The 13461-nt window shown below is 35.5% G+C and overlaps 1 protein-coding gene across 16 annotated transcripts in view; it reads right to left on the bottom strand.

Moving 5' to 3' along the window:
- Nucleotides 1–13461, bottom strand: part of SOX6 (SRY-box transcription factor 6) — a 556086-nt gene that overhangs the window by 120864 nt on the left and 421761 nt on the right. For 10 of the 16 annotated variants that reach the window (XM_064492548.1, XM_031459958.2, XM_064492549.1 and 7 more), the window contains one exon: nucleotides 1731–1854. In XM_064492548.1, the coding sequence (XP_064348618.1) occupies nucleotides 1731–1854 (124 nt within the window). The remainder of the gene's footprint in view (nucleotides 1–1730; nucleotides 1855–13461) is intronic. The other 6 variants (XM_031459951.2, XM_010977227.3, XM_031459967.2 and 3 more) reach the window with 1 other exon arrangement.

Genomic DNA, 13461 nt, shown 5'->3' with positions numbered 1-13461 from the left:
CACTGACTATATAATGAAAAACATTATCTTTCCCCATGGAAAACAACATTATTGTCTTAACAAAATTAGGTAAGTAACATGTTAACTATGTTGATGCCTATCTCTAGTAGAAAATAAGGCCCATAACCTAATTTTGAAATGTGGAGAATTTTATATTTAAAAACAGAAGTTAATAGAGAGTTTCCACATATAATTCATTTAAAAGTTTTCCAAGACTGGCGTAGGGATGATAACTCAGATTTAGGATAAGCAGGTAAATTTAGTTTACACCAACAAAAATAGTCAAGATGAAGAAAGTTAGAAACTAGTTACAGAGATCTGAGAAGGACTGAACCACTTTACTGACAGATACTCTCCGACAAAATATAATCCTGTCCTCAACATGGATGCTAATTTCACAGAATACAGCTTACTCTAAAAATTTTACTCCAGAAAAATCAATTTTTAACAATCTGAATAACACAATTTTATTCCACTCAGGTCTCCAAAAACCTTTGGTAATACTAGATTTGACTGATTTGTATCTGAGGAATTCTTAGTCAGTCCTTAAATTAGCCAATCCCTCAACATTTCTATCCTTGAATCATTTGGGTTTTGACACAGACATCCTACCTTTCCTCCCAAGGAAGGGTGTTCTATCAAATGCTTAAGAGTAATTGATGGCAAAAACCAATTACAATAGATGTTAAAACCCCCAGGTTTGTTTTTATGCTATTTAGTAAGCTTCCTTGCAGAGAATTTTAGTAAAGTGCTTTAGACTTTATTACTGTTTAAGCATATTAGAATGCCTTTGTTCACTTTATAAACCCCTTACACAAAGAACTGCTGCTCACAGATTTGTTGCACTCAGATTGGGTGGTTAGTATAATCAGGTTAATATGTTAAAAAGAACTTGACATAGAAGTTATTAATGAGTAGAACAAGGTCACTACTTCTGAGCTGAGGTCACTTACAAAGAATGCACAAATGAAATTATGGTTGACTTTTATTTACTTGACTATCTTCTTGCACTGGATTCCTTTGGCAACATATCTTTAAACATTTAAAGCCCTGTTTACAAGGATGCTCTGAAAGAAGCTTCAAACCATTATGCCCCTAATTGAATTCCCCAGGAGTCCAGTAAACTCAGAGGAATAAAGAAAAATCATAACATTTGCTAAACCATCTCAAAACATATTTCACTGCAATGTTACGTGACCTGTTTTTTGAGGTTAAAGATGAATGAGAAAATATTACTGAATGCTTCATTATTTAGACTAAAATCAAAAAGAATTTTACCTATTAGTGGTAAGCTAATTAAATCAGTCCAGTTTTAACTTTTCTTCCAAGAGAAATCAGACGATAAACAGTAACAGCATTTTATACTGCATGTGACCGCTCTCCCAGAGTGTAAAAGCTCTCGGGAGGAGAAAAGCATCTTTAACCAAATACAATTATTCACAATAAAGGTATGAGAGAGACCTGACAAAAATTTGTAGTCCCGAGGGAAAGTATCATTTTATCTGTGAATTCAGAACAAACTCCAGTGGAGGAAGAGAAAGTAAAAGTTTTTAGCAACCAATTAGTTTATTAACATGCCCTCTTCACAATTCTAAGTTTACTTTAAAACAGGCTTGTATGATCTTTTTATTCATAGTTCCTTCATACGCTCCTGTGTCTGTTGTGACTACTAAGCAAAAACATGTGCATCTCAGCATTCCCCAAAGAATGTTCAATCCCTTTCTACTTACCTGGTTTGTATGTTATTCCAGGGGGGAAGAGGAATCCCTGTTGGGCAGCAGCAGCTGCTGCCAGGGTCCGCTGGTCATGTGGAAAAATTGGGATCATGAGCGGAGGCATGTGACCCTGAACCTGCTAAACAGAAGAGAGCCTATGATCAGACAGAGCACACGGATGCCAAGAAGTATCTGGTTTTCACTCCTGGTGTTGTGCTGGTACCCAAACAGCCACCCACTTTTAACCTCATTCCAAATCTGCTCCCTGAGAAAATTCAGGAAAAACTCACCAAATCCCTTTCAGATTCCATTAGCACACCAAGGACATAACTTCATTGTGAATTTGCTTCATCCTTGGTTCTACTAAATTATATACTTGGTTTTCTTTTATCTTGACTTTTCTCCTTCTTTTTAAACAAAGAACAAGAAGAAATAAGTTTGCTTCTGTCACTGTACAATGTTGAAAGGTTTTTGCCCTTTCACCTGCTTTGCATTCTGTGCTTTATTCTGAAAATAGTATTTAGTATCCTTGGTCAGAAAGTAATGTCTAATTGTTATATATTCCAGAAGCTGCATCTCCCCAGTTTAGGTATCTTATTTCAAAGCCTCAGTGCATTATGTTAAACATATAGCTCTTCAGATTTAAGGCTAGTACATCTTGGCTCCCAATTAAACTAATATTCTTTGCCATACACACCTCGATGTAACATATAAATTGCTTGTCTGGCTAAGCAGTCTTACAGCTTTATGCACTACCATGTAGCTCGGTAATTACGGAGTTGTATTCAGAGAGCATTTCATAATAAATCCTACTATATCAAATTTCATTTGACCTCAATAAATGTATCAAAGAGCACAAAAATGCAAAATAGAAAATCTTCACTCTATATCAGTATTTGTATTCCATATAAAGAAAATAAGAACTATGACAGAATCATGCCTGTGAAAATCACATTTTAATTTCCTAGCTCTTTCCTTTACTCTATGCATGCTGTTCTGATTCCAGAATAGCATCACAAGAAGGTTTTGTACTGGCTTTTAGGGCATAGTTTTATAAATTAAACTATACGACTTTTGTTATTTAAAGATCAAAATTAGGATGTACTAAGAGAAATAGTCGTTAAGTTCAAACTGGATCTTTGGCCTAAAAGAGCTGCATTATATCTCAGTTAAGATACAAACCTTTACCAATAATTCTACCAACTCTAAACACTTCCCCCGTTTAAATTCCTAAATCTTCTCTTTAGGCAAAATTCCATATACTGGCTGTTGACCCTGTTTAAATAGTACCAACTTGCCTTGTCCTGTCCCTGTTCCCTTCACAGCCAGGGACATAGTGCAAAAATGCTTCTGTGTAGGTCTAAGAGGTTTCATTTACCAACAGTTTCTCTCTAGGGAAAGCCCTAAGATGTGGGTTAATAAAGGGCAAGCAAAAAATAAACACTTTACAGTATTTTTCTGAATTCATTTCTCAGGAAAATCAACTTATAATAAAAAGGTCTTTGTGCAATTACTACCTTGCCAGTGGGGCGTGAAAGAAACTAGCTTTGGGCAGCTATTTCTTCCATTTTAGCTGAGGTAAGCCCAAGTTTTGTACATTAGAGTACAAACTTAGCTTGCTTAAATTGGAGCTGATCCCCTGGTGCCCAGGTCTTGCCTTTAACCCTGAAGCAAAGCACTAGGTTTGCTGTTCAACTCCAGCTTGTTGTGACCTGATCCAAACCTGAGATGTCGAAAATGAGGGCATGGTTCTACGTCAAAAAATAAAACATAATATTTTTTGAGTGACTATTGTTCAGTACAAGAGTATATCAAAGGAAATTACTTCATTTACTTCTAGAAATATGGTCCCAGTGTATACCCAGAGCACAGCACAGACACCTCACTCTCCAAAGAAAGGAAACGAGAAAGTGAGATGTCTGGGTATCAAATTTATGTATTCTTTCCTTCTTTCATTTAACAAACATTTATTAAGTTATTATTACATGTTATGGATTTGAAAAGTAGCTGAAAAAATGGGAGCTATTTTGCTTGGAAGAGAGAAGATATACGGTTATCTTCAAATATTTCAAAGAATGATGTATAAAAGAAGAACTAGATTAAGTCTGAGCAGTTACAAAGGCCAGAACTAGGCTAAAAAATTAAGAGCTTTCAGGGAAGTTTAATGCAAAGAATTTTCTAATAATGAGTTATTTAACAAGCATTCTGATTAAAGAGGTTGGTTGTGTGCACCATTTCCCTAGAGTTGGTCAAGTAAAGGCTATATACACATGTGTTGTTAGAGACACTTGAAAGGATATGCGTAACTAAAACCCTGATTAGATAATGACCTATAGAGCCTCCTCAACTTCATAATTCTCTGATTGTTTAAAAGTCAACATTAGGACAATAATGTCATATATAGTTAGTCCTTTACTCATTCATTCAGCACATATTTATTCAGAATTTACTATGCCTACAAAGGCTTTGCTCAAACAAATCTGAGCTTAAATCTATACACTGCCATTGCCTTGGCTGTGTGATCTTGAACAGTTACTTAACCTTTCTGAGTCTATTTTCTCATGTGAAAAACAAAGCTAAAGATACGACTTTAACACAATTGTTGTGAGGATTAAACAGGCAAGCAAAGTAACACTTGTGGCGCAGTGACTGACATATAATAGGCACTCAGTAAATGTTAGATCCTTGTTTTTTTTTCCTATATAGTTTGCATATTCAGTACTAGAAAATTATCAATTACTGATTAAACAAGAAACAGTGGATCTTAACCCAAAACTCTACTTCAAAAGAGAAAACATGAGCCAACCAAATAATTCAGTTTGGCAGGCAGAGGCTTGTCATATTCTTAGCAGATACCATGCATCACTGAGCACTATCCCATCTCAAATATCTAGAAAACCAAGAAAAAAAAGTGGAATTGCAAGCCTCTTTTGAAGATATAATTTAGGATCTTTTGTGTTATTCATTAAATTGCATCTTAGAATGAAAACACAGTTTTATTTTTATATGAGTCCCCAACTTCTTCAGATCTTGAGACAACATAAGGGGATCAATGGCAATTAGGCATCAGACCTTAATTATTGAATCTTATTGTCTGAAGATATTTCCTTTGTAAGTAGCTATATACATGAGATAAGTAAACCATCTATAGTCATTTTTAATGCCAAAGAGCTGTAGGTGTTTCATATTAACATAAGTTGTAAGAATTTAGGGAAGTTCCTTTCTGTCCATCTCCCTCTACAAGGTAGGATATTTTAGAAAGTTTCAAAGCTATTAGCTGAGGCAGTTTCAATACATTGAGGGACAAAGTGTAAATAATGAGGGGGATAGAAGACACTGTGAACACAATGGTAATGATGGAATCATAGAGTTGAAATGGAGCTTAGAGTTTATCTAACCTAGTAGTTCTCAAGATGTGGTACCTGACCAGCAGCATCAGTAACTGAGAACTTTATAAAAGCAAATTATCAGACTCCACACTCCAGATCTATGACTCAGAAACTCTGGGGGTTGAGTCCAACAATCTAAAATTTAGATTAAAATTTAATCCAGAGCAGTGCCTCTCAAGCTTTAGTGTACTTCAAAATTAACTGTCGTGCTTGTTATAACAAAATTGCTCAACCTCACTTTCAGAGCCTCCAAATGAATAGATCTGAGGTGGAAACCTGAGAGTGTAACTGTTCTAACAAGTTCCCAGGTGAAGCTAGTTAGTGCTGCTGGTCCAGGGACCATTCTTTGAGAACCACTAATTCAGTTCAAACCTCACAATTTACTCATGGGGAAACAAGCTGCTAGACAAGGTAAAAGATACATGCTTGAGGTCACACTTCGTATAACAGAGCTGGATCTAGGGTTCAGGACTGCCAATCACCCTCCAGTGTCTTTTCCATTATATAACATAGACTTCAGTGATAGAAAAGAGAGAAATCATGTGTGCACACACATTCTTTGGCTAGAGAAAATCTGGAGGTATACAACTGAAAATAATTTTACATTTCAAAGGTTTGTCACTGAAGGTGAGTGGAGTATGGATATTATATTGTTCAGTTTCAGCCTGTTTCTGCACTCTTATTTTGTACCCAGAACAGTTTGATCTCAAATGTATTGCTGTTAATTCCAATTAGCTCATTAGCTATGATCATTTAGTTTCAAATGATAAAAATGCCCTTAACTTATTTTAAATAATATAATGATGTGAAAATTGAAAATGCCCTTTATTAAAGACAAGCCAAAATATCCTGTAGCCAATTAGAATCTAGGCTGAGAGATGATGAAAAGCTCCAATTACAGAAGTAATAACAGAGGTAATGATGATGATCATCATCATCACAGCGGCTAATATATTCTAGTATTTCCTGTATGTTGAGCACTGGGAAAGTGCTTTACATGCTCTATCTCATTTAATCCTCAAAACTCCATGAGGTACCTACTGTTACTGTCCTCATTTATTTAATGAAAGAGACAAAACCATGAGAAATTAGGTAACTTGGTCAATTAAAAAGTGGCAGAGCCAAGATTCAAGGCCAAGTATGTTAGGCTCAAAGTCTATACTTTGAAGTACTATATCATATTAAGCATAAAGTCATCTTTTGCTAAACAGACCTAAATGAGATAAGGAATATAATTCTTTGTGATAACAATTATGTGATTGAAAGTTTTATAAATATAATTGTAAATCTACATGCACTTGTAATAAATAATACAGAGAGATCCCATGAATCCTTTATTCAGTTTCCCCCAATGGTAACATCTTGAAAAACTATAGTACAATGTCACAACCAGGACGTTGATACTGATACAATCCAACAATCTTATTCGTATTTCACCAGTCGGATACCATTTTAAAGGAATTACGTGTGTTAAAAACTAGCAAGAGTAAATAAGGTCTATGAAAACTTTCAACTACCATCTTTCATACAAAGCTCACCAGTATGACCCAGCGCAAATAATGTGAATGGAAATCATGAATTAAAGCAACAATTTCCTCCTTTCATAGCTTCCCATTTTACTTTACTTACTAGAAGAGTATTGGTTGAAGGTGAGACAAAAATGGAAAGCAAAGACAAGGTAGGGGAGAGAGAGAAAGAAAGAGGGCCTGGTGGCCACACAAGTATCTCATAAGCATCCAAAATGTTTTCCTTCTATGGAAGTTGTGAATTAACTTTACTGCACTGTGTGTCAGTGCTCAGGACAGATAAAGAATTTTGAAGATACAGAAAAGCCCCACCCTGCTCTGAAGAATGTAAGCCTGCCTTTCCTCTTCCTTCCCATCATCTTATTTTCCCATTTGGTGACGTGCCAGGAAAGGCAGTCACATTGTAAACAGCAACCTCCAAAAGTATTTTACTAAAGAATAAGAAATAATAGAATCCCCTCACCCCATCAAAGAGTGACCAGCCTCCACATGTCTTTTCTAGGAAGTTATCAAGATTTCAAACAGCATCTTTTTTCTTGGAAGTGTAGCTTCCCCTCAGTCCAAATTCAGAGATACTTTAATTATCCCATAGGTAGAAGTAAAACTGATTTTGTTAATACAAAGAGTAAAACTTAACTGTGCCCAAAAATAATCTCTGAGCATGAAACTGCATTGTTTCTAATTGCGTTGGAAGTCTGGAAGTCAGCACTAACTGGCTGAGTATGTAACCTGAATGGCTAACAAGAAACCAGAACTCCCTCATAGGTGAAGCCTAGTCAGTGCATCAGGAAAGAGGCAAACTGTATGCCCCAGAGCACAACTGTCCATTAACTCTAAACTTCCACAATCCTGGACCAAAGCATTTCTCTTTTGCAGAGGGTGGGGAACACATTCTTGATCAAATAGGCTACGAGCCCAGAAATTTTAATTGCTAGGGTGTTCCTCATGTTTTTCAGATAATCAAGACAGCAGCAGATGCATGAGAAACACTTAGGTTCTGTCTCTCCCTATTCGTAAAATAGCATTGTTGTTGTACCAACACTTATGCCCTTTGTTTTCTCTGTGCTAAGTTGTTGATGATGCCATTTATTGCCATCTGCCCCAGAGCTTCATTAAAGATACATGAATGGGCTAACTGGCCTGATGTCTTGTGAGGAACAGGTGCTATTGTTTGTCCCTGAAGACTTGCACTAAAGATATGACTCAGAGTACTTGAGAAAGAGCATCTGCAGCAGTCAGTCAGAGAGCAACTTGGCAGAGACCTGGCTACGTGCTAATATGCAAACAGAGTGACACTCAGGGGGGCTAATTTTCTCATTCACGAAGATTATTTAACTTTTCTTAGTGATAGGGAATAAGTATTTGTATTGAAAATCATGAACATATTAATGTCTATAACCGAGTTAAAGACAGTGAGCAAATGAAGATCTTTTTAATGCTTTATTTCTAAAGAATCATTCCTCATGTGATTTAATTGGAGAAAGCTTCTTTAATCTGTCGGAAGGAATGTTTCCAACGTTTGTAAATCATGACAGAGGGAGGGAAAGACAGAAATAGAAAATACAGAGAGAGAGGAAGAGCCATCAAAGAGGGTGAGGCAGGGAATAGAGACAGACAGAAAGGGGGGTGGGGGATAGATTTCCTTAAAGGCCATATTCTTTATTGCAAAGAATAGCTAAGTCATTTGCATAGTGTTACTATAAAAGCTGCGATGTCTAGAGTGAAAGAAATAAAAGCCCAAGAACCTTACATAAAAAGCCTTCAAGGTCACGGAGGAGTGTCTTCTTGCTGCCCCCAAAATGCATGCCATATCTCAGTTAGTTCTGGAGAGTTAGGAGGGAAAGGGTCTCATTTGATAGGATAAATTAGTGCCTTAACACAAACCCTTTAGTTTCAAAACTTTTTTTGTTAAAATCTGTGTGAAGTGTTAAGATTCTGCTTTGCCCTGCCTTAAAAAGCATAATGCAGTGGTAACATACTGAACGTCTCTTGATTGACCACAGTGTGAAGTACACAAAGGAGTCTCATATTATACACACCTACCTGACTATTCACTAATTGTTTTAATTAATTAATTAACTTTCACCAGGTAAACTAAGTGTCCTGAATGGCCTGGGACATTTATATTTCTTTATGTCCCACTGCTCTTGTGACAGGGCTAAGAATACAATAGGCATTTTGTGTCAGCTAATCAATGTGAGAACTGAGGCCCTAAGAACTGGTTTTCTGAGCACCAATTTCCACAGGGTAGTATTGTTAATGTAACTGCAAAAGGTGTTGAACTGTAGTTGTTCTCATATAGAAGAGAACTCTTATTAAGAATGACTTTTAAATAAATCTTGATATCACTTTGTTTGCTTTTAACTTGTCTTATTTAGCAAATCTCTGGCTGCTACAACTAATGGAGGATAGTAAATCCTCACTTGTAGGAATCCAACTAGCTTTAGCAGGAGAATAATAAAATTGAAATTTTATCAGGAGCAATTCCGGGACACGAATTTTCTAGAGTATTTGGGAACACAGAGTCCCATCTTCCCAGATGTTTCCCACCAATATCCAATGGATAAACACAGCACAAATAATGTAAGAAGATCCTGCTTTGTTTGTTTTTGTTTGTTTGTTGAAGGCAAGATGTTTTCTTCCTTTCTTTCTGTATCTCTCTCTTTCTCTCTCTCAAAATCCCACAAGGATAATATACAAAACACTTTGTTACCATTGTTAACATTCATCTTTAATATAATGCAATTTCTTCCTAGAATTTTGCATACAACTGCCACCACTCTTTTCAAACTCTTCACAAAAGGGCCAAGAAAACCCCTGAAAAGTAGCACAAACTCAAGATACTACGGTTTAAAGGCATCCTTTTAAAATCTCAGGCTTTAGTCTTCCAAAGTCATATATTTTAGTTTGAACATTAATGAAGAGCTAACGTTACACTTGTAATATTTACTTTTCTTACGTGTATTACAGTTAAACAAAAAGTTAATTTAAAGAAAAAATAAAAAACAGCTTCAGTAGTTTACTCACCTTTACTAATTAACACTATTAAATATATCTAATAAAATACCTGAGATATTCATAGGAAAAATGGAAGAGATACATCTTGCACCTAGCTTCACTAGGTCCCCACCTTCACTATCAAGAGTAAGACACGCAAACAAAGCAACTCTTTTATAGGTTGGTCTTTACGATAGATATTCTAAATTCACTTCACAGTTTAGCATTTTCCAGCTCCCTTCCTTGGTTACACAGGAGAGAATGATCATTGAGAGTTAGAGCAGCGATTCCATTTATCAAGTCAATGGCACACGTTTTAAAAATATTCATTAGGTATATACTCAGAGAGAAGTATTAAAAACCCTGAAAAAGCCAATCCTGTCCTTTGTGTTAGCACCTTTCTATATTCTCAGCATACTGTATATACTCTGCTCTATTTGTATTTTCTAAAATGGGCAAATATCTCATTAATCTACCAGGATCATCAGTAGTCAAACATCATTACACTCTCATTCACTTGTACATTTTCTGTTTAAATATTGAATTTTCAAAGAAAAAAATACAGATTTAGCATTAATGGAATGAAAATTCCTAGCATCTCTTACTTATTTGTCCCCCCTGAAATAAAGAGTTTCACACATAGAAAATGACCTCTTAGGTTCCCAAGAAACATGTTACTCGGTAAAGGGAAGTCAGTAGTGCCTGTCTTCATTCAACTATTCAATAGCCCTTTACTGAGCGCCAAGCACTATCTGCATGATACTGTGCTAAAGCACTAGGAATATAAAGATGCCTTGGAGAAGTCTATAGCTTTATTTCATCAGGTAGCAATACTGTTTGTTTTCACTTATATAGTAGTATAAATCATCCAGTTTGTCAGCATACTTTGGAATAGGGTCAATAGAGAAAGGAAAGATTTGCTTAAAAAGGAAAATAAATTACAACAAAATTCCATTAGATATCTTTCCGTAGTCTTCCTATGGTCTATAACCAAGAAAAATTTTGAAAGTATTTATGAGGACAAAAGTCAGATTACTTTATAAAATGGATGATAGATTTTAATTAAATGTGTTTAAATTATCTTACTATGTTTTAAGAAACTCTCACCAGGAGGGAAGCAGAATATCCTGGCCATAAAGAAATTAATAAAACATGTTATGCAAAAGTAAAATTTATGATTCATTTGGAATTAGATATCTACCACCTTTCAATCCATACAAATGCATAATCTTGTCAATTAAATATTATTGTTAAGGTCTAGTAGTATGTTAAAATCACTTTAAAGTGCAACTAAGGAAAATTCATGTGTGTTTATTACTCCTTAAGGATCTATTAGTGGGTATTTTATTCAGATTCGTGCTGTAAAATCTGCATAAACTCAGCATATTGTTATCCCCATGTGTGCATTTGTTTGGTTAAAGCAGAACAGCAAATCTCAATTTTTGCAACTTCTGGAAAAGTCAAGAGAACTAAAAGAGTCTTAATTTTAATCAGATACAAACAGTTATCACTACAGAAGTGAAGAGTTGACTATTATGCAAATAGTCACAGTTAGTGGTCACCAGGCCATCACAGAAGACTGAGCTAGTCAATTACTTTAGATATTTCCAAAGACTAGTGAAGATGAATGTTTCTTATTCCACCCTGTCTTATTTCCACAGAAGTATGAAACGTATTAGAGACTAATGATTGTTGTTCTCAAATGAAAACCCCATTAAATACACAATGATCAAAGTCTTTTGCCAATATGGGAATTGATTTTTTTCAAATTCTGTATAAATGTCAAATAAATATGGTAACATTCATGAAGAATGTGGCATTCCTGTCTTTGTAACAATCACATTCAGATATAAACCTTTCATAAACTTTTGACCCGTAATGAAGGCAATCTGGCTTTTACCCCTGAAGTATTTTACACAACCTTATTCTGTTAGCAATGACCAGAGTTCAATTATTAAATTCCTCCTCCAGAAATGCAGGTTTACATCTTAAACTACAGGTTTTGTTAAAATTATGCACAAGCAACTTAAAGGCTGGGATTTTGCATTTCCCCAGGGTTTAGTAAAAGTCCCTCTCTTGCACAGAGTAGGGATTCAACACATATTTCTAACAAAATGCATTAAAGAACTTTCATTCTCCATTATTTAAAAACTAAGCTACAATAATTTTTGTGATTTTTAAATCTCCTGAATCAATTCAGAGTCCTTTTATCATTTGCAATCCTCAAATCGAGGTAACAGAAATACACTTCTGCTCCAAACATACTTCATTAAAAGTGATCTTTTCTTTTGGCATGCCACAGTCTGACTTTGAGGTCCACTCGTTGGTAAGAAAATATAAAATTTGATTCTAGTCATTTATTTGAAGGTTATTTTTAATGACTAAACTCTCCTTGTGCATCTGTTGAAATTCTTCTATAGTATAATTTAGAGATGCCTCTAAGCTTCTTTAATAATGTCATCATCATCAATTATAATCCTTACTGACAGAAATGATAAGCTGTTCTCATCATAAGAACCAGGAGTACAGTTTTCCAAAATAACTTTTTTAATGTTTGTTTTATCACAATGGGCTGGTTATGCAATGTAGAATGAATGACAGGAAAACATTTAAGCATCACCTATCATGGAGAACAGAAAGAGTTTCATCTAAGCTAGAAGGGCTAAGAAACATAATTGTGAGAACTCTGAACAGAACATAAATAAGATGTCAAAGCTATTGACAGCTGGGGCTCAGCCATGACAAGATGCCCCTCCCTGGAAATATCAATGAGAGACAACGCCTGTAATATGTTCAGAGGGGCAGGGTGCAGAGAGGTAAAGTAAGGTGATCTTTATAAGACATAAAGTCTGAGTAAAGGCATAAATAGTGGCTATAGCCACAAATCAAATAGCCTTCTGGTTTTGAGTCTTTATCATACTCTAATCTTTTTAGAACAAAAAGTTAATGACTTGCAACTTTAATGTCATTTTGCAATGTAACCTACAACTCCCACCCCACCCTTAGCATGCTCACTTAAACACATACACACACTCACACACACTACACATGCTATCCCAACTAAAGGCACAAGTCTGTCAACACTGAAGCTGATATAAGGATAAGCTAACATTCTGATTCAAAAAGAGCAAAGAGCAGTTTTATTTATTTTTGTGTTTTATTTAGTACTGTGTCCATATTAAATAACTTAGATACAACAAAGAAATGTTCTTATTAAAGAAGGTGAAGTCCAAACTCCCTAGCCTGAGCTGGAATCGAAATCATTCCACAAGGTATTCTTAATGCACCTCTCAAATCTCTTTCCTACTACCCTTTACCATCTTTTTCCTCTTGCTTTCAATAGCTTCTAAGTCTCGTACATGACACTTTTCTCACTTACGGTAGAGAATGATCTTTCCTCTCCTCTTTGCTGTCCCAAACCTGATCTACCTTTAAGGTTCAGCTCAAACTCCTCTATGAAAATTCCCTGAGTATAACTTTCTTTTTCTCTGTCAAAATTTACACTGCATATACTGTGTCGAATTATTTAATGGCTTTCAGTTCAATATTTGGCACTATTCTAGGCGCTGGGGACTTGGAAGTAGACAAAATTCCCTACCATTACCTCCTAGGGAAGACAGATGACATACGAATGCATATATATATATATGTGTGTGTGTGTGTCACACACTCATGAGCAAATACATATATAAATATGATAAATGCCAGTTGATAATAGATACTATAAAGGAAAATAAAGTAAGACTGAGGTAGAGTATGAAGGGTAGAGGGTGGGAAGTAAGAGGTAGTGGGGAGAGAGTAGAGAGGACTATACTGGATTGGGATGGTCAAAAA

The sequence above is a fragment of the Camelus dromedarius genome, chromosome 12 (assembly GCF_036321535.1).
Source record: "Camelus dromedarius isolate mCamDro1 chromosome 12, mCamDro1.pat, whole genome shotgun sequence".
Classification (NCBI taxonomy): Eukaryota; Metazoa; Chordata; class Mammalia; order Artiodactyla; family Camelidae; genus Camelus; species Camelus dromedarius.
The sequence above is the reverse complement of the archived record's forward strand: the minus strand, read 5'-3'. Positions and strand labels throughout refer to the sequence as shown.